Here is a 26,950-nt window from a genome sequence, read left to right as displayed (position 1 = left end):
CGAACTAGACATTTCGCCTTGCAACACTTCTGTAGACTGGTACCACTTCTGTCGCTAAGTGTGTGTTGTTGTTACAGATTCTGACAGTGATAGGATCGGTGGGGAGGGAAGAATAGTGGAGATTGACGAATCAAAGTTTGGAAAAAGAAAATTTAATCGAGGAAAAAGGGTTGACGATCAGTGGGTTTTCGGGGGAATCGATCGGGAATCCAAAGACTGTTTTTGCATGTGTGGACAAGCTGACTCTGAGACACTAATTCCTATAATAAAGAAATACATCAAACCAGGCACCACAATAATAAGCGATTGCTGGAAAGCCTATGACTGCTTGAAGCATGAAGACTTTCTCCACTTGAAAGTGAATCACCCGATCCATTTCAAGGACCCCGAGACGGAGCACATACTAACACCATTGAGTCCTCTTGGGGTGCTTTGAAAAAGATCTCTTCCACGATCAGGCACTACAAAGGGTTGTATTCGCCTTATTTTGAAGAATTTTGTGTAAGAAGGAAGTACTTGAGTAACAGGGAGGACATGTTTATAGCTTTCTTGAGCTCATCAGTCGTGGTATATAAACCCCATGACAGAGATGATGAAATTGTGCATGTGAGACGCCCCTTCGCTCCCCTGCAACCCGATGCTAACGACAGTGCTGACGATTTCGTTCTGTGAAGGTAAGCATCATATCTAATGTCTAATCTAACCCTAAACCCTAACCCTAAACCCTAAACCCTAATGCTCGTAATGTCGAGTATGCAACATAAACAACTTGCCCAAAGCTTCATTAAAGGATAAATATTAGAGGTTTACTGTGATACACCGGGTCATTTTGTGATAAGTATCGTGATATATTGTATAATTCAAAATTTTGAGTTCCACAGCAATCTGAAACATCATTTCATGAACTGAAGATCATAAGTAGAACAAAACAAGATCTGGTGAAAATAATGGCAAGCATAAACCTCTAACATCAAAGGTTGTAAATATATTTTTATTCAAATTACAGCTAAAACATTTGTGCCTGTTTCATGAAGATGTTATTCACAGAAGTGTAGGAATGCACATGCACACAAGGGAGGTAACTGAGAATTAACTTCCTATTTCAAAGTTTTGCATTTTGGATTTAAGGAAACATTTCATAATTATTTGGCAAGCATATAACATTAAACACATGATGAAATTTGCTGTTTGAAATAACCTGATATACTGAGCATTCAAAGCTCATATTGTGATACATCTGGTGGAAACAATAAACCTCAATACGCCAATAAACCAACAATACTGCATACAATTAATAATGAGAAAGCATACAGATCCACAGGTCATGGAACAAATAAACCATATTTGAGCAGATACTTTTATCTGAATAAGTATCTTTGAGGGTTTGAGTGTGTGAGTAAATAAGTGTTTGAGTATGATTGATTTAGTGAGTGAGTGAGCGAGTCGGGATCAGACAATCCAGTGATCAACATCATGAGCATCGTTCTCTGCAACTGGGATACAATGACATGTGTCAAACAAGTCAGCTAGCTAGCTGACCACCCGATCCCGTTAGTTGCCTCTTATGACAAGCATGTGTGAGTGAGTGAGTGAGTGAGTGAGTGAGCCAACAGCAAATATCAGCACCTCAGCCCACTGGTCCCCTATGACTCCTGTTATGATGACCCAGTCCAGCAACACATCACTACATCATGTACTGCTACAGTCCAACCAAGCACCAGGCTCCACCACAAGGAACTGCGAGCTATCATACCCACTCTGACTAAGTCTTGTGCAATGTTTAATACTACAGGTGGCACGGATTGAATCATGGAAGTCTCAAACTGCACAGGCATGGAATCGGCAGAGGAAATGAGGCATAGAAAACTGAACGGTTCTTTAACTTACAAAGATGTGTGCCAGGAGTGTAAAAAGCAACATCTACAGGTGTATACTACATGTTACTGACACTCAAACATGTGCTTGGTTTAACCGTGTCAAATTTTCAACAATTTGACAGATCTAAAGCCCAAAATACTGACAAAATTGTCATCTGCGATTAATTAAATGACATCAATTTTATCATTAGCCACAAACACTGATTTAGTTGACAAACTGTTCAGTTCATTTTCGTGATCCTAGTTGATCCTGTAAATCATTGAGTCTGGACCAGACAACCCAATGATCAACAGCATGAGCATCGATCTACGCAATTGGGATACCACCACATCCCAGAAGTAGCCTCTTCACGACAAGCATGGGTTACTGAAGATAAATTCTAACCCAGATCTTCACAGGTTTAACTCAAATAAAATTTTTAGCCTAACATATTTGTTATCATAGTGCTTCAGTAGCGAATATTAAAGACAGTGTGGAAGACAGTGACATATAAACTCCTGATCTCCTCACAAGGAAAGAGGTGAGGTGAGGTGACATTGGGTTTATCCTCCTGCTTGAGAATATTTCGCTCATATGACGATGTGCATGCGTGTGTATGTGTATGTACGGCTGCTTGTAGTAGCCCAGACTTGAGCTGGTTTTATAGTGCTAGCTCACTGAGATACCATGCCACAGTGAAGCATGAATACCCCACTCTCAGACACATTATACTGACTCCGAGCCGACCAGTCCTTGTTGTACCCATTAATGCCGAGCTTTACCATATTTTAACGTCTTTTGGTATGGCGCGGTCGGGGATCGAACCCGCAACCTTCCGTTCTCTGGGTGGACGATCTTACCACTACACCACGGAGGCGGTTCACAAGGAAAGATGTATCACTACATGAATGGAGACAAAGGAAATCTGCGCACACAAAAATTATGACATCATAATTAGTGAGCAAGTTCGATTATGCGATTTATTCAAGAAAAGAAAATATTTCATATAAGAGTACACAAAAGAAAACCGAGATAAATGGTAGGTTGCTGTTTTTTAAAATCTGATCCTGGTTTGAACATAATATAATAACAAATTACCTTTTGATCACATAGACATAGCAGATTGGATATTAGATTAGGCTAGTGGCAGCAAGAATAATTGAAGTCAACAATATAGGAACCCGTTTGGGGAAAGTGGTTAGATGGGAATGTATAGCTTTTGACTGCCTGTCTTTGTTTGTAATATCTGTTCAAACAGTTTGGCTAGATCCCATATTCCCTCAACAAGTTATGGAAGAAACAGATTAGCAAGGTTAGGTGTTGAGTGACATGCCTTGGCAAAACCTTATACAATAGATGTCCCATAGAAAACCCCATATGTTTATGTGTTCATGACACAGATGTCCCATATATTTATAACAAAGATGTCCCATGTGTTCATGACACAGATGTCCCATATATTTATGACAAAGATGTCCCATGTGTTCATGACACAGATGTCCCATATATTTATGACAAAGATGTCCCATGTGTTCATGACACAGATGTCCCATGTATTTATGACACAGATATATCAATTTCATGACACATATGCCCCATGTATTTTTGACACAGATATCCCATCTTGTAAGTATGTATTATAATTTGATCTCAATCTTGCGCCTTGCAGCATCAACATATGAACAATGTCAAACCAGAGACCATATAATAAATACTGGTGAAACATTTCTTTCATCTCCATTTTTCTTGTATTTATACATAGGATGTGATACAGTCCAGTTTCATATTACAGAAGTGGCAGCAACAGCACAGTGAGTTGAAATAGGGCTTAACATCGTGCTCAAGATGATTTGCCTCCTACAGCAATATGATATATACTTGTGCATGTACCAGGCCAGGTTTCGCTGGTATATGGCATCAGCCCACTGAGATACTATGCTGCTGTTTAACCTGTATACCACACTAGCACTCATTTCTGGTGTCCCCCACTGTGATATTGCTGGAATATTGCTACAAGTGGCGTAAAACCATGCTCACTCACTCACTCACTCATTACAGCTCTTTGAGCTGGACAGTTCTCGATTCATTCCATTAAGCATCATCACTATTAGATAGCATAGCCACAGCTTCATCAACAAATTTGTAGGTTTTTTCAGGATGGGGGAATCGGTTGACATAAAGCACTGGTCTTGATGCTTTGGCTGGATGGTAATGTGAGGGAGACACAAACGAGAAACATACAAAACAGTGCTGAGGGACAACATTCAGAATTCTCATCATGGTTCAGTCTGCACTATCATCAAGATAAGTCTTCTAAGCCATTCTAGGTATGGCTTATGCTTTACAATCATGGCAAGTCTATCTCAAGAATGCTTTACGACTCACAGTCATAGTAAGTCCATCTCAAGCATGGTTTATGACCTATAATCATGTTAAGACTCTATCTTAAGTATGGTTTATTACTTACAATTATCAAAAGTCTGTCTTTAGTATGACTTACAATCATTTGGTGCAAATGGTCTCTGCTTTGTAACCAGGACAACGATCAGTCAGTCAGTAAAAGAAATCGTTCAAAAATTATCCTTAAAAGCTCACCTCTTCTAACTCTCTCTGTAGGTCATCACCCTCTGGAGGCTGAGACTGCCCATACTGAGCATGAGCGAGCTGGGCTGACACTGGCTGGATTGGGGCTTCCCTCTCAGACCCATGGTCAACCTGGTCACCCATACCTGTAGCAAATAGTCAGTGAGTGAGTTGGGGTTCTACTTAAATTTTCACAGTATCCATTATAGGTAGCTATAAGTGAGTGTATGGTGGGTGAGTCTGGTTCACTTAGAACAGTATTCCAGCTATATAAAGTGAGTGAGTTGGGTTTTACCCACTTTTTGCAATATCAAGGCAGGGGACACCAGAAATGGGCTTTACACAATGTACCCATGTGGGGAATTGAACCCGGGTCTTCCCTTGACGAGCAAACGCTTTAACCACTGGGCTACCCCACCTCCCCAGCTGTATAAAACCCACTGGTACATGGAAACCAATGGGCAAAACCATAAGCAATGATATGTGTCTTAAAACATAATCCTCCTGGTCATATATTTACCAATGTCCTTTGTGCTATTGGGTGTGGTGGGGTAGCCATAATGGTAAAATCATTCACTGACTCATGCCAAAGACATAGGGTTCGATTCTCCATACGGGCACAATGGATGCCACAATATGGCTGCAATAGTGCTGAAAGAATGGTACAATCAAACTTACACTAGTGTTGGGAATTGGTTCAAATCTCATAATTGATGATTGGTTCATTACTACCGATCAATCATCGAAAATAATTGGTTAGCGTCATTTATGAAATTTGTTAATGCACATAAAAATAAGGAAAAAAAAACATGTAGTTCTTTTAGGTTTTTTGGCAAAATTTCACATCTTTAAAGAATGACTTGTATGTTGGGAACAAATTCCTTGGAATCTGTAGATAAATTCAATCATGACTTGAAACGAGCTTGCAGTGCTTACGAAATGTAACAGGCAAAACCAACTATGAGAAAAATATTGTTAATGAAAACAAGTGTTCCAGAATTGTTTGTGTTCGATTATGAGAAATTATGATCGATTGCTTGGTCGTTTAGTCACTACGACCAATCTTCGATTATTTCAATTAATCGGACCACCACTAACTTACTCTCATATCTCCCCTGGACCACAAGACAGCCTATTTCTAGACACTGGTGGTGGTGTAGTTGCCTTGTTGATGAAGTGTTAAAGTGTGATGCTATTGTCCCGGGTTCTATTCCCCACATGGGTACAAGGGATGAAGCCCATTTCTGAGATACTGCTAGAATTTTGTTAAATTGGCATATACCCAACTCACTCACAACTGGTTCTTTTAACAAGCACTGAGGACAAGTAATTATATCCTTTACCTGAGTATCCATTCGTGACAGGCCTACTGCCTCCTCTTCCACTACTGGGAGAGTACCCAGGTGATGCTTGAGTATGTTCTTGAGCTACCCTGGTATAGGCCACAGGATGAACCCCAGCTTGTCCTGATCCTGCCGGGTAACCCTGAACTGTTCCTGCAGGGTAACCTTGACCTGTGGGATATCCCTGAGCTGCTGGTGAGCCCTGTTCACTGGACGGGTACACTCTACCTGGAGAACCATGTGATGATGAGCCTGGGCTATCGGGGTATGTGGACCCATCAGGCTGAAATTGTTGTCCTCTTAGGGGTGGTTTGGGTCGAATGCGTTTGCTAGATTTTCTTCGAGGAGGCACTTGTCCTGTATCAGCTGGTAATCTTGTTCGTGAGGATGGGGTTCTTTTAAGTTTTGGCTTGTAATCAGGATTATTTTGATTGTTTTCCAGTTCGGCCCAATATTTGTCCAAGTCTCCAACTTTGCGGTCAAGTTTTCGTAACTTGTGATTAATAGTGTCGGTTGTTCCTTCCTCATTTATGCTCAGTCTCCGATCATTTCTGAAGAAAAATACAAATGTCATGCTTTAATCACGCTGTCACTGGGGAGATTGAAGTCAATATAATGCTGACATTGTAGCATTGCAATAGCTGAGTTTATTCCTTAAATTATTTCATATGTTGTATGACAGCATTTTAGAGGAAGAGAGTTGAACAAGGGAGATAATTAAATGGCTACACAACTTCTTTTCTGCAGTGAATGCAATGTTTGAAGTAGATACTAATAATGTCATGACAAAGTGTACTAACTAAACTGAAACGTAACATCCATTGAAGTAAAAAACATACATATCCATAGAATTACCTCCTTATTAACAAGCATTGTCACTAAGGTGACATAATCCCCCGCTGCGCAAATTGTCAAATCAAACTTAAAAAGTAATGAAAATTTAAGATGAAATTAAATGTCAACAAAAACATGACCAGTCAACCTTTCTTGATATCTTGCTCTTTAGTTGTTCAAACACACGAATATTTTCAAGACTGACTTTGACCTTGACATGAATGTCACAGTGTATGAAATATGTGGTACTAAAGAAATTGCTTATTGAAGAACATTCAAGGGAAGTCTTGAAAGTCTATGAAGAAGATCCAGTAAATTCAGGTTAACATGCTGAAATCTTAAAAGTTTTGCAGTGACCTTGAAAATGAAGTGAAGGTCACCAAAATCAACTGGGCCTTGCACTTTCCCCAGATGAAACTTGGTGTCAAATAGGAAGAAAGTCCAGTGAATGGTTCTTGAGATATCTTGCTGACCATCTTAACATTCAGGTTAACATACTGAAATCTTCAAAGTTTTGCAGTGACCTTGAAAATGAAGTGAAGGTCACCAAAATCAACTGGGCCTTGCACTTTCCCTAGATGAAGCTTGGTGTCAAATGTGAAGAAAGTCCAGTGAAAGCTTTGTGGTTAAAGAATTCATTTCATGCCTAAAATATGGGTTCAAATCCCAAAAAGTGTTAACCCTATTTTTACTGTCCTCCTCTAAAACAGTCCTACCACCTTACAACCTGAACATACAGGATGGGTTCACATAGTTCCTATGTGGGGGATGACCATGTATTTCGAGGAATAAGCTTTTAACCAGCTAATGCCAACTTATCCAAAATAATACTTAATTAAGGTCCAGTCTAGTCCTTTAAGGTTTAGTTGATCACGCCAAAGACCAAGGCATAAATACCCTCATGGGTACAATATAAATGCCCTTCTTGGGAGTCCCCTGCATTAATATGTCTGCAATACTACTGAAAGAGGTGTAAAATCAAATTGACACTAATGATTCCCAAGATCACAAGAAAGTTTATTTTCAGATGATATTGTAACAATCAACTCACTCGTCCAACATGATAACTGGCAGGGCAAGTCTGTCCAGCAAGGCTTTCCCCATCTGAGTGGTGTCGGCACAGTCAGCCAACAGGGTGTTCTTGGGTTTGGTATATTGCACTAGTACTTCATCTATAGGAACCTCCTGGCCCAGTGCCTGGCTGATGACAACCAGGATCTCCTCGATTCGGTCAAACAGCTGAAACACAAATTATATCCAGACATAAGAATATTCATAATTCAATACAGATCTGCTAAACATAGAGAACCAATAATAATAATAATAATGCTAATTTTTACGCCTAGAATCCAACACGATGCTGCTCTCCGGCGTTACATTATTACCCTGACAGAATTGTACTTTCAAAGCCACTACTAAGAGCTTTGCGCGACCGTATAGGTCCGTTCATCTGCTTCTCAGGTACCCATTGAACAGCTGGGTGGACTGAGTGCAATGTGGACGAAGTGCCTTGCCCAGGGACACAACACAGTGTTAGACCCAGGTCACAAATTTTGGTGTCTCCACCGGGATTCGAACCCGGACCTTTTGCCGTGAGAGGCCAGCATGCTAACCATTACATCACTGTGCTCTATAGGACATGAACTGTATCCAACAGTCAGCTGAACTCCTACATCATCATGGTCGAGAGGTTTCTGTAAAGGCTGTTTGATTCTTTTTGTTCCCAAATGTCATAAGGGCTATATGATTCTGTTTTGTTGTTGTGAGACGTAGCAAATATTCCAGCTTTATGAACATGGGGTGTAAATGATAATGCGGACCAGACAAACCGTTGACTGATATCAACAATCTACACAATCAGAGTACACTTACCCAGATGCCACCAGGCTGACTCCAGTTTTACAATAAGCATAGGTTACTGTAGACTAATTCTATATGACAGTAGCCTGTGATCAACAGTGACATCATAAGTGGTGTGAGTAACCACTGAAACAGTTAAACTAACTGCAGGACTTATCTCAAGCCCCCAGTCCAAGAGTGAGTGAGTGAGTGAGTTTTTAGTTTTACACCGCATTCAGCAATATTCCAGCTATAAGGCAGCGGTTTGTAAATAATCAAGTCTGGACCAGACAATCCAGTGATCAACAGGATGAGCATGGATCTGTGCAACTGGGAACCGATGACATGTGTCAACTAAGCCAGCGAGCCAGACCACCCGATCCCGTTAGTCGCCCTCTTATGACAAGCATGGGTTACTGAAGGTTCATTCTAGCCCGACCTTCACAGGTAGCCCCCATCCAAGAGCATCTGATACCAAGATGCTGAACTGAGTTATCATACATACTACACACAGTTTAGATGGCTCTTCAACAAGCAAAGGTTTAGGGGAGGAGGCTGACTTTAAATATCAAAAAGTTAGGGACCATGACTATTTTGCAGGATATCGTTAAAAGATTGTGTGATCAAAACATCCCAAACATATTCATGACCCTGAGCTATCTTGTCCATTTAATTATGTTAGTTCTAAGGATTATGGTCAGATTAATTCAATTTAATTTAATTTAATGTTTCCAGTTATGTCTTACCTTATCACATGAAGAGAAACATGGCTGACACAACATCCCAAACATATTCCATCTCATGAGTGACCCTGAACTATTTTGTCCACGTCCCCTGATAAAATCACAACAAAAAAACATCCCAAATTATTGATCTTTTTGTCAAATTATGTTAAAGGATGGGTTTCCAGTTACAAAACAAAGCAATGTGACACAGTGAATCTTCCAGGCATGATAGCTGCATTCAGCATTAAAATTCCACTCCTTCTTTTTATCTTTTCATCATACTAGGGTATAATGAACCCTAACAAAATCCAAAGAAATAGTTCTGAATCAACAACTAGCAGATCCTGGCAGCCAAGGGAAGCAACTCTGTGGCTTAACCACATAGATGTATGAGATTCAGGTGTACATGTGAGATCACATGATGCTATGCAATCATCCAGGCTGACAATGTAACCACACGATCTACATAAATTGATTTTGGGAGAAACATATACGGTACAGGGACATATAATGGGCTGATATCACCAAGATATCCTGGGTAACGTACTGCAGCAGTTGATTCAAATGTGCGATGTTCTTCCTGCAACTTCTCAGCCTCCTCCTGCGTCCTCCCCATGTCAGTGTGGGTCGTCACCATCACATCACACAGCTCCAGGATCCAGTCTATTGCCTGAAGTCACAATCACACGTGCTCATGTTAGATTTACCCACACACTATTCACAACTGTGTATTTCATAGCTTTCGGCCATGGGAGCCGTGCCAATCAACACTTATCAGAGGGGAACACAAAGTCCGCAGTCTAGACTACCAGTTGTCCGACTTCCATTTTTGTGGAAGCCACGGTGACTGAGCGGTCTAGGTATCTGACTTTGGCTGCTGGCGATTAGGTGCCTGACTCTGAGGGTGTGGGTTCGAATCCCAGATGGGACTCAACCCCCAAAAGTACTAGAATCTGTACTTTACTGAGAAAAAGTAATCCCAAATATAACATGTTACAACTTTGTAAAAGTTGAAAACCCAGCAGAAGTTGTAACTGTTGACATGAACAAATAACAGATATATGATTGATCAACATGTTTTGTGCTTTATAAACCTCATTACCTGAGTGTAATCACACCCATACTTACTCATATGGTACTCTACACAGCTACGACAATTTCAAGAAATTACTTCACGAACAAAGGTGACAAGTTTAGTCCTACCAGAAGCATCCATTATCAGTGAAGAACCGCCTGCGTGGTGTAGTGGTTAGAGCATCCACCCGGAGAGCAGAAGGTCATGGGTTCGATCCCCGGCCGCATTATACCAAAAGACGTTAAAATATGGTACTTGTTGGTCCCTGCCTGGCGCTCGGCATTAATGGGTACAACAAGGACTGGTCGGTTCGGAGTCAGTATAATGTGTCTGAGTGGGGTATTCATGCTTCACTGCGGCATGGTATCTCAGTGGGCTAGCACTATAAAACCAGCTTCAGTCTGGGCTAGTACAAGCAGGCACACATACACAAGCATGCACGTGGTCATATGAGCGAAATATTCTTAAGTGCGACGTTAACCCCATTTCACCTCACCTCATTATCAGTGAAAGTAGAGAAACTCTATGACTATATAGTGCCTAAGGTGCATCCCCTTACCTGATCCGCATCCTTCTCGCAGGTCCTGAGCTGCAGTATCTGCTGGAGCTTTAGTTTGCGGACATCAGCCAGTTCATCACACCTCAACTTCCTCTCTTGAAGCTCCTCCAGCTTCTTTGTTATGTACTTGATCTGGCTGCTGTAGTCAGGCGAGATGTCCTTGCCGAAAGCATCTTTAATGGGCCTGGACATCTCATCCAGGAGACTCTGGCCATCATTCAGTGCTTGCTGTGCAGAGTCATCTGCAGAAGAAGAATGATTCAAGATGAAGGACATGTTAAAATAAGTAGATGATTATAATCAATAAGAAGTTGATATAGCACCATGAATGGATTGATTAGAATCTTTGCTTGACAAAGGTATAAGGTTCCACACTGAAATGTTGCATCAAGGTTGAATAAAGAAATTGTCATCCATAAAAACATCTCATCTTGATATAACACATGTTTGTAACATTCTCACTATTATGTTACTAAATGCTTTTTATACTCCTTTAAGGAAGATGATTCAAGGGATCAGTCAGGATGAACAGAGTCCACTGGAAGATGTAGAGGTAAGCTTGTAGGGGTGCAATCTGTATCAGTGCCCCCTATGGCTTCACTCCATTCAAGACAGATGTATTTCTGACTGCTGAAGTCTTGACCAGAGTAAAGACTTTGGCAGTGTGTACTTCCCTCATTATGCTCAATCCTTGCTCCACCCGAGTAACTCAGTGAAATGAACAACAACTTACCAATCCCTTCACACTGTTCATGGAGGTTCTTGAGGGCCTCCTCTGCGCTCTCCACATCTTCAGCTACTACATCAGTACACAGCAGCTCCAACAGGTTGTCCAACCGTCGTGAAAACTACATTTGAGAAAAAGATCCATTTCATAGTATCTAACAAGTTCTTCAAGGCATTATTTCGAAGGAATAGTTTTGACAGCAATAACTGGCAATATACCAAGTTTGAACGATTCAATGATTGGATCATCTTTTGTGAATATGAACAAGTTGGTTTATAAATGATCTCAAGAACAAGTCAAAACTGTGAGCTTACCTCCTCTGCAAGTCGGTGGAACCTGACGGAGGTGATGAGGAGGACCCGTCTCACGCTCCAGCCGACTGGCCAGACTCCGACACACAGTGTCCATGTAGTCCCGCTGTGCTCGGATGTCTGCCATCAGGGAGCCTCCATCCTGCATCATCTCCTCTGCCTCATAACGAAGCTCAGCATACTGTCCATATGTGTCCTGGGAAACACAATCATGTAGAAACTCAGATCTTAACAGGTCTCTTAGCTGTGGCAGACTCAGGACATCAACAAATTTGTTGGCATTGGATGCTAAGAGGTGAGGTGAGGTGAAATTGGGTTTTACATCGTACCTGAGAATATTTCGCTCATATGACGACGTGCATGCATGTGTATGTGTATGTGCGGCTGCTTGTACTAGCCCAGACTGAAGCTGGTTTTATAGTGCTAGCCCACTGAGATACCATGCCGCAGTGAAGCATGAATACCCCACTCAGACACATTATACTGACTCCGAGCCAACCAGTCCTTGTTGTAACCATTAATGCCGAGCGCCAGGCAGGGACCAACAAGTACCATATTTTAACGTCTTTTTGGTATGACGCGGTCGGGGATCGAACCCACGACCTTCCACTCTCCGGGCAGACGCTCTAACCACTACACCACGAAGGCGGTCTTGGATACCAAGACACTTCACAGTAAACAAATAATGTCAGGAAGTTTCAAACATTATATTTTCATGAATCAGTACTCAGTAACACCCTAAAATGTGAGACATATTCATAGACATTGCAATATACAAAGGTCATCAGTAATTTTTCGGAACTCTCTCTCTTTCTGTACCCAGAAGCAAGAGATGGCACTATTTACAGAAGGAGCTATACTCTGGAAGAAGATCCTTACTGTGCATTTGATCTGCAGCTCTTCATGACGTTTCCTGAGATCTTCTGCAGTCTCATACGAGTCTCCGATATCTGTCTGTGTTGCAAGGAGCTTCTCTCCGGGGGCCCCAGGACCCAGTCCACCACCTGAAGGGGTACAAAGTTGAGATCAATGTCCAGTAAACTTTCCATTGATTTGTGGAAATCTACTACAAACATTATCAATATCAAAATGTCAAACTCATGACCATTTCTAGAAACTCAAGGTATCATTACATTCCACCATGTAGTTAAAATACCTTCAGTTTGGGGGCCATGCAAATGTTAACCTCATATCACATTAGAGTACTACACCCCAAGCTAACAAAATGAGGCACGTCATTGCAAAACCGATCGGTCAAGATTTGATGACTTGAGAAAGAGCATGACTCCAATATATCAATACCCTTACAAAACCATTTAAGTTGGCATGTGAGTGAGTGAGTGAGTGAGTGAGTGAGTGAGTGAGTGAGTGAGTGAGGGAGTGAGTGAGTGAGTGAGTGAGTGAGCTTAGTTTCATGCCACACTCAGCAATATTCCAGGTATATTGCAGCGGTTTGTAAATAATCAAGTCTGGACCAGACAATCCAGTGATCTACAGCATGAGCATCGATCTATGCAACTGGGAACCGATGACATGTGTCAACCAAGTCAGTGAGCTTGACCCCCGATCCCGTTAGTTGACTCTTTCAACAAGCATGGGTTACTGAAGATCAATTCTAACCCGGATCTTCATGGGTGTGACAGGGGGGAAAGAGGAGCATCCCCGACACTGGATGAGTGTACTCACAGACTTGACTTTCCTCTTCCACTCGCTGTACTTCATGCTGAGGTTGAGATACTTGTCCCGGTCATCCAGGAAGTCCTGCAGCTTCTCCACCCGGTTCTCCAGATACTGGATCACCCGCTTTGTCTGCTTCTGTGCCTCCAGGTTGTCCAGGGTTGGGATCACCTCATCCTCCGACCGGAAGCCACTCTGACTGCTGTCGTACTGCAGCCGATTCAGTAGGTCTTTACCTGGAGTGGATATGGTAATGTTGGTTTATACAAGAGTAGTAGGCAATAGTGTTACTGGTACTATTTGCTGGAAGAGGACCTGACACCAGTTGGTAATATGAAAACTGATATCACTGACCTTATCAAACTAATATCGCTAGCAGTTACAGACATTAATTCAATCAGAAACAGATATCAATGGCTTCTACAGAAACTGATATCATTTGCTGTTACAAGAAGTGGCTAATCTGCAGATACCAATAGCTGCAAAAAAACACTAATCACCTCGAATATTAACTGCTGTCATAGACATAGATATCAACACCATTGAAAACTGTTACAGAAAGTGATATCAACAGGTGTTACAGAGAGAGATATCACCCACTATTGACTGTTTCAGAAAGAGATATCAAGCAATATTACTGAAACTGCAACAATATTCCAACAAGTACACTCAGTGTCATCCCAGTACAGAAGCCTATAGAACCCACCCGAGCTGATGACTTGTTGTGGAGAGACCATGATAGACTCCTGGAAGTAGCGGTGCTGGCGGAGGGCCTCGATGGGGCTCATCTGGGGGTCCTGGTGGGAGTAAGTCTGCTGGATGCGCACCTCCTCCTGGTCCAGATGCTGCACCACGTCCTGACATTCCTGTAGGAACCGCTCCAAGTCCTGCACAACAACAGACATTTTAGTTAGTGAGTGAGTGAGTGAGTGAGTGAGTGAGTGAGTGAGTGAGTGAGTGAGTGAGTGAGTGAGTGAGTGAGTGAGTGAGTGAGTGGGTGAGTGAGTGAGTGAGTGAGTGAGTGAGTGAGTGAGTAAGTGAGTTTAGTTTTACGCTGCAATCAGCAATATTCCAGCTATATGGCAGCAGTCTGTATCTAATCGAGTCTGGACCAGACAATCCAGTGATCAATGGCATGAGCATCGATCTACGCAATTTGGGATACGATGGCACATTCAACCAAGTCAGCAAGCCTGACCACCCAATCTGTTAGTCACCTTTTACAACAAGCATGGGTTGCTGAAGACCAATTCTAACACAATTCTTCACTGGTAGACATTCTAAGACATTTTACCTTTTTCTCGAGACTGTTGAAACATGTCAGCAACAATTAACGCTGTCAAAGTGGTTGGATATAAGAGTGAATACATTTGGCTTAACATGTATTGAACATAAACTTGGGGCTGCCTAAGGGATGAAGCTCCCCACGTCAAATTAGACAAAATGGAAAACCAGTGTCTCCAATAAATATTTGAAGGGGAGTTACACTTTGACATGTCAATCAATAAAAATATAAAAATATTAAGATGTGCCTTCAAATATGTTTTCATATTTGTTTCCCATTTCTTCCGTATTAGTCTAAGAAGAAACTTATGGAAACACCATATTTTTCACATATATTGGATTTCACATTATCTGAACTCTTTGGATGGCTGGAATAAAGGATACAACATCTTGATCTTCCATCAGGAGATACAATGATCAAAATGATACACTGGACACAACAGCTTGACACAACTGTGTTATACTGACCAGTCTGTTCTGCAGCCATGTTTTCTGGTTGTATGGTAGAAAGCCTCCAATGTCAGTTGTCAACTGGGCTCTGTCTATGTACTCATGTAGTTTGGGCACCGAAACAAACAAGGGCTGAAACATAAAGTTTTCACTGACAAAACTGCATTGGAAGGGAGCATGTCAGGCTCTGGGCAGTATTGGGTGATCAAAGGCGAGTGAATCTTGTTTTACTCAACAGTTAGCAATATTTCAAGGTCAAGGTCATTGCTATGGTCATGATCAAGGTCATGGTCAATCAATCAAAATAGTCATCTTACAAATTCAGCAGTATCTGAGGTGTACAGTGAATATGGACTGGCATGACAGTTTCACTTTATTCTACCTGAATGTGCCATAAACATGATATGGGTCTCACCTCAATGTTGACAGAGGGCCTCTCTCTCCTCAGGCTGTTCCGCCGGTCATACTCTGCCTGGATGACAAACACCTGCTTCAGGTACTCCCCCAAGGATTGCTGACAACACAAGCATAATCCATAGCAACACAAGTCTATAACATCTCAAGACCTTCTCTGAACACCCAACAGTCTGAAGATGATGAACCAAACAATTGTTTGAAACAGGCATATGTTCATCTTCATAAGTAGAATATGTAGAAGTGAACTAGCAAGCCTATACATGGTAGGGCATGAAACATCAAAGTCAGGAAACTGTTGGTTTGAGAATCAGGCTGAACTGCAAACTTATGGTTGGTATTTCACCAAAATATGAACATACAAACTTTCTTGTGTGATCAATTTATGACTATAATGATCCACTTTTCCGATCCGTTACAAATAAATGAAAACTGTGTCATTTACGTGTCTCATGTGTAAGTCATGATGTCATTTTATATTTGATAAATTCACTGACTGAGTTTGGTTTTACGCCGCTTTTAGCAATATTCCAGCAACATCACAGCGGGGGACACCAGAAATGGGCTTCACACATTGTACCCATGTGGGGATTCGAACACGTTTTTCGGCGTGACGAACCAACGCTTTAACCACTAGGCTACCCCACCGCCCCTGATAAATTCATGTCTGACTATACTACAGTCATGCTGACCTTGAGACATCCTAGAACAGTGACTAGATTAGACCAGGACCCATCACGACTGTCAATTACTATACTGAAGCCACGCCTCTTGTACTCCTCACTGGAACAAAGGTGCAACAAGAAGATTAGACATGATGAAGCAAGGCAAGAGTTAAAGCAATCTCAAATTTAAACAAAATCTAAACTACCAGTGTGTTGGGTTAAATAATGCTTTGGACAATATTATTACAGCAATATCACTGGCTAATGTGACAGGAAAACCCAAAATAATTCTGATCTGGGATGTTTTCAACTTTGTTAAGGTGAGTATGCTGCTGACCTAAAAACATAATCTGGGAATCACACAGCTCTGACAAATCAAAAAGATGCAACTCTGCACAGTGACAATTTTGAAAAAAAAGGCTTATAAACAGTTTCATCAGTATTCTGATCCATGTCAGATCTCTGTGTGAGTGTGTGTGTGTGTGTGTGTGTGTGTGCATGCGTCGCGTGTGTGTGTGTGTCAAGGATCAGGCTGAAGGGAGGCAAGGGCTCCATACTTTCTCCCTCCATCACACATAATCCTGTCAATAAGTTTTGCCCGATATATAATGAATACACTGCAAAGTAAGTAAGTATGGTTTTATGCTTTTCTTAACAGTATTTCATATTCCAGTAATATCATGTGATGTTACACCAGAAATGAGCTTCATATATTATTTCAATGCTGGGAATCAAACCCAGGTCTTCTGTGTGACGAACGAACACTTTAACAACTAGGCTACCCCATCAGCTGAAGATAAGCCTCTTCCCACCTCTAAACACAAGTGACACCTTGATTTGTAAAATTACAAATTTGGCAGTTTGAATTTTACCACTCATTTTTTCTGGAATGACTTCCCCCTGACAAAATCATAGTGTACGTTAACAACTTGAAAACAACATCTCTAAAGTTGCTGATGTTGTAGAATTATTTGACAGTTGGTAATGTTATATACAATTATATACCAATTGGCTCTCTGTTTATTATGCTGATGACAAGACAGCAGGCAACAGCTGTATCTCAAACCTCACCTGGGTATCTGAGCTAGGTACTTGAGACATGTGGCGATGTCTGTAGGGGAAAAGTCCCCTCGCTTCCCATTGGCTGGGAATGTTATGAGTGGTCCTCCTTGAGGGTCGCGACCTCCTGAAACATAAATTGAATAAATTTGAATAAAATCGAATAAACAAAATATCATATGTTCATTTTCGTTATGTTCATTCATACTAGATTGTAGAAATGTTAGAAATTTGAATTTCAGATGATCATCTAAAAATGTTCAATAAATTCTGTATAAATTCTCTTATATGACTGGGAGTACAAAGCATTATCCAACATTTATGCAAAGTCAACTCATGAGAAAACTGAAGAATTTTACAATTGCAACAAGTGTACTTGTTGAGACAACAACTTGCTGAAATGTTATGTAAGGGAGGTAACTCTGAATCTCTTTCTCTCCACCAGATTAGGACCAGAATCAATTTGAGAGTTACTCCTAAATTCTTTCAAAGAATTTCACAATATTGGAGGTTTGTGGTCAGAGAGACAATGCATGACCTGAACAAAGTTCAACAGTGTCACATTTTCAATCCACCCACCCTTTCTAACTTTACTGGCTCACCAACTAATATAACAAATGGCCAGTTCTTGGTTGAAGACAAGAAAAATTGAAGTCTCATTTGTAAAGTCTGAATGAGTACAGGATCTCGTTTTACAGGTTACAGCAATAAGCATCAAGAATGGGCTGTGTAACCATGTGGGGAATCAAACCCATGTCTCTGGCTTAACTTGGCCATGTTTCTACCACTAGGCCATGTGCTACTACCCACATGTCTCTCAAGCCTCACAAATATACATGATCAAACTAAAGATGAACAAACATCATTCTAATGCAGGGAATCAATGGAGAAAAATGTTGGCATGAATTAATGATGGGGTTTTTCACACTAGGAAGTGGTTGTGGTTGATGAGGCTGGCTCAACATGACTTACAATTACAGACTCAGGAATGCTGGCATTAATAATGTAGGGGTTAAGCAGAGAGCTAATGATAATGGGGTTAAGCAGAGAGCTAATGATAATAAGGTTATACAGACAGCTAACGATAATGAAGTAAAATGTCTAATTAATAATCTCTTGCATTCATACCATGTTCTACATGAAAGGTTTTACTGCTATTATAACCTAATGTTACTAGATATGCATTTTCATATGGAAAAATAGTTTTTTTTAAACACCTCAGAATAAAGAATAAATATAACTTTATTTCAAAGTCAGTTATTTTGAGATGTCCCGGTGAGTGAGTGAGTTTGTTTATTTTTTTGCCACTTTTAGCAATATTCCAGCAATATCACGGCGGGTGACACCAGAAATGCGCTTAAAACATTGTGCCTATGTGGGAAATCGAACCTGGGTCTTCGGTGTGACGAGCGAACGCTTTAACCACTAGGCTACCCCTCTGCCCCAGATGTCCCTGTGAAAATTTGGGATAGAGCTGAACCTTAAGCCTTCTATTAATGTTGGAGCATGTTCTGTCAGTGACACACCCTAAAGGCCAGAAATCTTGGAAGTTATTTTCCAATCAACCATGACCATGGAAGAGCATGTCAGCTCTGTGTTCAGAAGCTGCTACTTTCATATTGACAATATTGTAAAAAATCAGATTTCTCATGACCTTGGACACCATCAAACTTCTTGTTCAAACTCTTATCATCAGCCGTCTCGGCTACTGTGACTCTCTTCTTGTCAACCTCCCTAAAAAGATTCTATCACGTCTCCAAAGAGTAAAAAATTCTGCTACAAGATTGATTACACGCAAGCGACACACTGACCACATCACAGTGCCACGGTACCCTTGATGTGACTTCTGTTTTCCTCACCTGACAATATGACAATACCCTTCTGTAGCACATCTAGGATTTTTGTAGCTTCAATTTCTCTTCCTGAAATAAAAGAATATGAAATATATGCAAATGAAACATATTTGTTTTTTCCCACAATATTCATCATTTTCCTCACAATCAAAAGCTATCATGCTATGATGATATGAAGCAGTTTTCCTTACCACTAACAATAATAATATTATAACACACTGAAAATGTTTTCCTGGGGCTCCTTTCACGAAGCAACCTTTACTAAGGTTAACCTTAACTCCCATTCATTAACAGTACACTAAGGTTACCTTAGTGACTTACGATCAATTTAGTGCTTTGTGAAAGTTGGCCCAGATCAATTTCAATTATCATAAATAAAACAAACATCGTTAGTAATCATAAACCAGTGTTAGGAAGATTATTTCCAATTTTATATTGATGATCATTCTTCAGTAATTGTATATGTAAAACAATAATAATCAGATTTATATAAAATAATGAAGTACTACTAAGTGAAAAATATATATGCCCAGCACCACCATGATTTACCAAAAAACAACTCACCTCCCACCAGGTACCCATATATACTGCTTCCTGTGCTCTGTCGGGCCAGGCTGTTCCGGGATGCTCGCACGCTGTCCGGTCGGGGCCTGCGGCGGTCACTCTGGATGGACGGATTGGGAGACGGAGGGACATTTGGCCGGTAGTTGGCCATACCTCACCTGTCACAGAAACAGAAGCATGTTCAGCAACGTCAGAAAGTATTTTCTTAGTATAAATGGCAAAAAAAACCATGGCAAGTCGCAGAAATATTTCCATTCTACATCATTTTTATTTTATTGTAACTTTAAAACCAAATTAAATTTTTAAACATTTTTTCACAATATGAATTTTTTCAGTTAAGAAGACAAATAAAAATGAGTGTAGTTTTAATAGCTGATGATGTAACTTGTGTAATCACCGTCTGAAATAACAGTCAGTGATTGGTTTCTATAGTTGGGAACCAAAACATTCCACACCAGTGATGCAATCCACGCATATAATGCAACAAACAATATGGGTTTGTTGTTATTTTCCAGAGTTCTGAAACTTGTTTACCAATAGTTTTGTGTGGTATAATTGTATTGTAGGAAATTCTATAGTTATAACACAACTATGTAATGTGTTTCTTGCAAATGTCTTTTGCCACTGTTGTAAAAATACCTTAAAGTGGCAGAGTTAGATAAAATCTCCCCAAATTTGAGTATGGTTGTACACAGCTTTTAGCAATATTCCAGCAATATCACGGCAGGGGACACCAGAAATGGGCTTCACACATTGTACCCAAGTGGTGTTTTAAACCCAGGGTCTTTGGCGTGATGAGTGAAGGCTTTGACCGCTAGGCATGTAAGAGCATGTAAAATAATAAACATGCTCAACTAACAGGCTTTCTCTTTCTCATTTTGAAAAATTTTCACGCTAGGCATGTAAGAGCATGTAAAATAATAAACATGCTCAACTAACAGGCTTTCTCTTTCTCATTTTGAAAAATTTTCTTCTTTTTGGCACACTTAAAATTCCATTTGCACACAAAATCAAGACCATGTATTTCTGTTTGCACTGCTTCACATACAAGCAATTATACTGTCAGCAACAACATTAATTTGTTCACAAACATTTTAGAACAGGCAGTCGACAACTAAATTCGACAAATACCTTCCTTCAGGAGCTGACAAGACACTAACTCCAGTGTCATGTGAGTTATGTAACATGCAGGTATGATATCTGACTCTTATCTCATGTGAGTAGTGAACCATGTGTGGGGCTGATTACATTGGAGATATTTAAAGGAATGTGGTCATGTACACTGTTTCGAGTATCGCTTCTATGTGTACAATGTGCACTTGTATACTCCCTAAGGAGCTGAGACTGACTGACTGACTGACTGATTGTTGTTTAACGCTGCACTCAGCAATATTCCAGCTATATGGGGGCGATCTGTAAATAATCAAGTCTGGACTAGACAGTCCAGTGATTAACAGCATGAGCGTCAATCTATGCAGTTGGGATGCGATGACATGTGTCAACCAAGTCAGCGAGCCTGACCACCCGATCCTGTTAGTTACCTCTTACGACAAGCATGGGTTGCTGAAGACCAATTCTAACCCGAATGCACGTTCTGTGGACACTGATCCACTGGCTGGGTCAGTGACTTAGTGCTTCGGTCACCTTTAAGGTGTGGATTTGGCACATCACAAAAATGCAAAGTACTATTTTTATTGCTGAATAGTTAAGAAAACATGTCTATAGTACATCCAGCTCTCCTTAGAAAAGGTTAGCCATCTTGCTCTACTTGTGGCACCCATCATTAGAAAAGGTCATGGTATCTTTAAGGACATTTTTATAGCTCCTCTTTTATCAACTTTGGAGACACTATAAATAACATTGCACATGTTTATTACAGTAGTGTAAATTTACCCGTAAAGCATATTCTGTCTTTTTTGTTGTTGACAGTTACCATTGAAATACAAGGCGCCAAAGACATCTAAAAAGTCTACAAAGACATAACATTAGTTTTAACAACAACATGACTTTGGAAATTACTAAATCCAATTCAATTTTTTTGTAATTTGGACTGACATTTGCTGCAAGCTCAGCGTCAATATTTTCCTCTGGGTAGGAACAGGAAGAGGTAAGCCCCTGACAAACATTGTGACATTTAGAAATCCTAATACAGAATCATTCCTGTAAACAAACATGTCTATGCTTATCAATAACACAAACAAGACCCTGAACATAAAAACAACACCTAATTACCTCCTAAAGTATTGGTTTACATGGTATTCACACCTGTGTAGTTCACACAACAGCCAGTTCATACTGTCTCAAACAACAGTTTCTTCAGGAAAGTAGCACCTATAAACTTTAAAGGTTCGCCAAATGACAATGGTCAAAAGAAACACGGACAACGACCTTGGTCTTTCAACTCCATGCTGACCAGGTTTATATCTCTGTGAATGGGAGGTGTAGTCAAGTTATGTCAATGTTGATTAGGGACATACAGTTGGGCTATCTACTCTACACACACATCAAAACACACCCAAGATACCAACTCATGTCGGGAATTATAGGAGTGGTTTCAGTCTGAAGCATACATGTTACAGTTCCATGAGGCCTGTTCTCTGTGAGGCAGTAGGCTAGTCTAGTAATTAAAGTGTTTGTTTGCCATGCCACATCCCTAGGTACAAATCCCCATATGGTCCCATACTGACACACAATGTATAGCCTGTTTCTACTGCCCTTGTGGTGATACTGAGAGAATATTGCTGAAAGTGTCATAAAATCATTCTCACTCACTCACTCTATGATCTACAACAATAGGTAATGGGAAAATCATGAAAATCTCTAGATCTTACTTCTGGCATCCACAAGTTTGAGAGATTTCAACAACTTGAACCATGTTTTGGTTGACATTTCTCTACCTTATAATCTAGCATAATGACCTACAGATTTACATGAACAAGATACAAGTGGGAATGGCCAGTGAATTCCTGGCCAAGAATCACCTGCAACAACAATGGTGTGATGACATCATAATGGTATAAGAAACTCAGTAACGTCCCAGCTGCATGAAGGCAGCCTGTTTATAATCATGTCAGGGCCAAGCAACCCAGTGATTGACCTAGTGAGCTACAATCCACACTGTCATGGTACCACGTCTTACAAAGTATCACATTCGCTCATCACGCCGAAGACCCGGGTTCGATTCCCCACATTGGTACAATGTGTGAAGCCCAATTCTGGTGTCCCCCGCCGTGATATTGCTGGAATACTGCTAACAGTGGCGTAAAACTAAACTCACTAACTACAATGAATGGAGCACCTGAGCCTGACAACTTGAGCCATTTCCTTGCCTCTTATTACCAGCATCTTTGGCTGAGGATTATCTGGGTAATCAGACATCTGCACACCCTGGGGTATCACAAAAGTGCTCAATGTCAAGATGACATTGGGTCCATTGATATTTTTCATTCTGGGGAAAAAATGTACCAGTTCAACCATTTTGCCGACCTTTTTTAACTCTGTGAAACTCTTGTAAAAAAGTAATCAAATAGAAATAAAATAATCATCACTGCATTAGCAAATAACACACAAAAATATACAAAAATGTAAAATTTTCAAAATTATATTCAATTCTAAAATTATAAAAATTAAATTTAATTGTTTTAAAAATCTTAATTTAATCATTAAAATGCTTATAAAATTACAGTTTTCAAGAGGTATCTTTCAGCTAATTTAACAGTCTGAGAATAGCACAAAATGAAAGTACAAATAAAGTACTTTTTGAATTAAAAAATACTGATATCTGTCAGCCAAACATAAACATTTCTAATACCCATCTGTTCAATACATAACACACTCAACATATCTGTTTCTACAGCCTGGTATTTATAACACAGACAGAAATGCAAATTGAATTAATGGCTACACATTCCCCAGTGTCAGAACTGTTGTTCGTGCTCCAATATGTGCACATTACAATTTGTGTAGGCCTTGTATGGATATTGTTTGGATATCCTAGATAAATATATGTCCAATTTACAAAACATGTGAACTTTGACGCTCCGACTAAACATGGCTGACACGTACAGGGTGACAGAGGCTGGGCTAGGTGGTGACAGGTTACATGGGAAAAATGCACCGCCCATTGCAGTGTGAGAAAATACATCCTCATCTGAAATATGTTTCCCTATCTGTCCAATAGAGATAAGCAAATCACTATTTACATGTTCGATAATTCTAGAAAGTGTTTTGAATGTGGAGTATCTTGTAGGATATGAAGCTCTGTATGTAGTCTGTCTCACAGTCCCTGAACCACATTATTTTCCCTACTGCCAAGCCCTCTCTACAGTGCTAAAGCCCTAAATGAAGCAAGTCTAGATTTCCTCAGGTTCAGGTCTGAATCTCTGGTCTCCCTAGGGCTCCTTTTCAATATAAATGGGCTTGTTTGTTACTATCAAAATTATATATATTCAGAGACTAAGCCTTAGTCTAAGCTTCCTGTGTTTTTGTTTTGCTTGTATTTTGAGAAACTCATTGTCTTTCAAATAGTGTTGGGAATTGGTTAAAATCTCATAACTGATGATTGGTTCATTACAACCGATCAATCATAGAAACCAATTGGTTAGCGTCATTAATGAAATTTGTTAATGCACATAAAAATAAGGAATAAACATGTAGTTCTTTTGGGTGTTTTGGCAAAATTTCACATCTTTAAAGGATGACTAGTATGTCAGGAACATAAATTTCTTGGAGTCTTTAAGATAAATTCAATCATGACTTGAAACAAGCTTGTAGTGCTTATGAACTGTAACAGACAAAACCAACCTTGTGAAAAATATTGTTTATGAAAACAAGTGTTCCAGAATTGTTTGTGTTCGATTATGAGAAAACATGATCGATTGCTTGGTCGTTTAGTCACTGCAACCAACCTTCAATTATTTCAATTAATCGGTCCACCACTACTTTCCAGCAAATACAATCAATATGTCTGTTGTAAATGTATGTCCGTTGTAAATGTATGTATGTTGTAAATAATCATGTCTGGACCAGACAATCCAATGATTGAAATAATGAATAAACAATTAATTCTTTTTCTGCTGCTTTTAGTAGTGGTGGGTAATACCACATATGGACTTCACACATTCTATCCATGTTGGGAACTGAACACAGACCTTCAGACTGACAATCAAATGCTTTAACCACTAGACCACTGCCTCTCATGGTAGAGAGGACTTGAAACAAATATCTTTTACCTGTACATGATATAAGCATTTAATACCTATGTGGTCAACGTATGGGCAGTTGCATACTGATCACGTACATCACACGAGTGTCGTATCGCTTTGACCTGTGTCGTAACGACTTGACCTGAGATTCTAACGATTTGATTGGATAACCGATGACCTCTCAATTAGGTCACGTTGTGACGGAACTACTTTTTCATTCATAACAAGCACCTGAATTCATTCATTCTACAACTTATATGCATTGTGGGAATGTAAACATTGCGAACGTTTAATATTGTGAGTCGAACTGAGACATTATATCCGTCGAAAAACATAAACGCAATGTTTCCACCAGTGATGCTAGCCGAGTGAAACAACTGCAAACTAAGAAACAGGGTGCTACAGAGTAGTTTAATGTAGGAGGCTGTACGAGGCGATGACAACTGACATGCATCGTGACGTCGGTTACCAAGGGGGCAGAGGAGCAAGGCGTAGTAACGTCATTATAGTGTGACGTCATGCAAAAAGTTTACTACGGAACAAAACTCTTCCCCAACCTCTTTATGAAACCGGTTTCAGTTTGAAACCATAAAAATAACAAAAATATGCTATTTTGTCAATTTAATGCCTGTAAGACGTGTGTAATAAATAAAATATCACACTCGGTCTCATAACATACGAATTATTCGAAGCGCGTGACCTTCCTATGGTTTCTGACCTCGCTTCTGCTCGGTCAGATACCATAGGAAGGACATGCTTTTCGTATAATTCGTATGTAATGAGACCTCGTGTAGTATTCTCTATGAACAGAATTTAGGTTTATGTTTTGACAATGTTGATTATAACAAATATATTATTGTTCAATGTCAAGAATATCCTCTTGGAATATTTTAAATAACAAATAAAAAAATATTATGAACATGAGTAAGCATCTCAGGAATTATTTTGAAAAATATTAATTATATTTTGCTTGATTTTTGTAAAACTTGTATTGGCACAAAATCCTCCATGATTATCAAGATCAACAATGTTTATCTGGTTATATGATACCAGTACACCGTCATTTCTAAAATAAGTATACTTTACATGGTATCAGAGACAGTGATCCTTATTCACCTTCATGGAACAACATCATATCAACACCTACTCAGAACCCAAACAGTAATCTTCCCTGTGTTATGACAGACTGATGTCAACATACACACTCCCTATCTAGTGAGGTGTCAAGTATCAGGCAGGGATACCCATCATCATGGGTGTGATTTCATATTGACAAAAATGCACTGGTTAAATTCGGTTGTTAAGGCTATGATAATAATCAAACTGCATTGGGTGCAGTCAGTAGAATATTCCACAGCCAGGTTAATAATTATCACTTGCTTATATACGCTGTATACATATTGGTAAAAAGTGTATTTTGAATTGTGACATTGTAACCATTATGAAACGATAATGATAACATGTTACATTAATGTCGAAGCATCGAAATATACTTGTATGCAACACAGTCGTCACTTAGTGGGATCAGTCTGGTAGCCTAGTGGTTAAAGTATCCAATCATCACGATAGAGGCAATAGGGTTTGATTCCCAACATTGTGACAATGTGTTAAGCCCATTTCTGGTGTCCACAGCTGTGATATTGCTGGGATATTGCCGAAAGTGGTGTTAAGTCATAGTCAATGACTTACTCATTGCTTAGTGTAATTGAAGGAAATGTATGTCATATGATACATTGACATTGCTTGAGATAATCTCTTTTGGTTTAACTTTTCAGGAATAACAGGTGCCGCCAGTGTATCTGTTGTGTAATCAGTCAATGGTTAACCTGCACTAAGTTTGAGAAATAAAAAATAAATCTCCTCAAGTCAAACATGTTTTTTAAAAGTCAACAAATATAGGTTATCACGCAAGTGTGTTTTGGGATGG

At 39.9% G+C, this 26,950-nt stretch overlaps 2 protein-coding genes across 2 annotated transcripts in view; both read right to left on the bottom strand.

The window, feature by feature from the left end:
* Nucleotides 1-12,001, bottom strand: part of LOC124264120 — a 69,552-nt gene extending 57,551 nt beyond the window's left edge. The window contains exons 1-8 of the mRNA XM_046698839.1: nucleotides 11,879-12,001; nucleotides 11,549-11,663; nucleotides 10,816-11,057; nucleotides 9,676-9,851; nucleotides 9,203-9,290; nucleotides 7,669-7,856; nucleotides 5,784-6,334; nucleotides 4,453-4,586 (exon numbers count right to left, since the gene is read on the bottom strand). Coding sequence (XP_046554795.1) covers nucleotides 4,453-4,586; nucleotides 5,784-6,334; nucleotides 7,669-7,856; nucleotides 9,203-9,290; nucleotides 9,676-9,851; nucleotides 10,816-11,057; nucleotides 11,549-11,663; nucleotides 11,879-12,001 — 1,617 coding nt within the window. The remainder of the gene's footprint in view (nucleotides 1-4,452; nucleotides 4,587-5,783; nucleotides 6,335-7,668; nucleotides 7,857-9,202; nucleotides 9,291-9,675; nucleotides 9,852-10,815; nucleotides 11,058-11,548; nucleotides 11,664-11,878) is intronic.
* The window catches only part of LOC124264101 (SEC14 domain and spectrin repeat-containing protein 1-like), a 35,663-nt gene continuing 20,274 nt past the window's right edge, over nucleotides 11,562-26,950 (bottom strand). Inside the window, exons 2-12 of the mRNA XM_046698828.1 lie at nucleotides 19,820-19,977; nucleotides 19,262-19,324; nucleotides 17,415-17,529; nucleotides 16,371-16,461; nucleotides 15,680-15,778; nucleotides 15,283-15,396; nucleotides 14,237-14,417; nucleotides 13,540-13,766; nucleotides 12,733-12,857; nucleotides 11,857-12,049; nucleotides 11,562-11,663 (exon numbers count right to left, since the gene is read on the bottom strand). Of these exons, the coding sequence (XP_046554784.1) occupies nucleotides 12,001-12,049; nucleotides 12,733-12,857; nucleotides 13,540-13,766; nucleotides 14,237-14,417; nucleotides 15,283-15,396; nucleotides 15,680-15,778; nucleotides 16,371-16,461; nucleotides 17,415-17,529; nucleotides 19,262-19,324; nucleotides 19,820-19,970 (1,215 nt within the window). The 5' untranslated portion in view covers nucleotides 19,971-19,977 and the 3' untranslated portion in view covers nucleotides 11,562-11,663; nucleotides 11,857-12,000. The remainder of the gene's footprint in view (nucleotides 11,664-11,856; nucleotides 12,050-12,732; nucleotides 12,858-13,539; nucleotides 13,767-14,236; nucleotides 14,418-15,282; nucleotides 15,397-15,679; nucleotides 15,779-16,370; nucleotides 16,462-17,414; nucleotides 17,530-19,261; nucleotides 19,325-19,819; nucleotides 19,978-26,950) is intronic.

Source organism: Haliotis rubra, unplaced genomic scaffold (assembly GCF_003918875.1).
Source record: "Haliotis rubra isolate DU_JTF1 unplaced genomic scaffold, ASM391887v1 Scf91, whole genome shotgun sequence".
Taxonomy (NCBI): domain Eukaryota; kingdom Metazoa; phylum Mollusca; class Gastropoda; order Lepetellida; family Haliotidae; genus Haliotis; species Haliotis rubra.
Note: the sequence above shows the minus strand (reverse complement) of the source record. Positions and strands in the feature narration are given on the sequence as shown.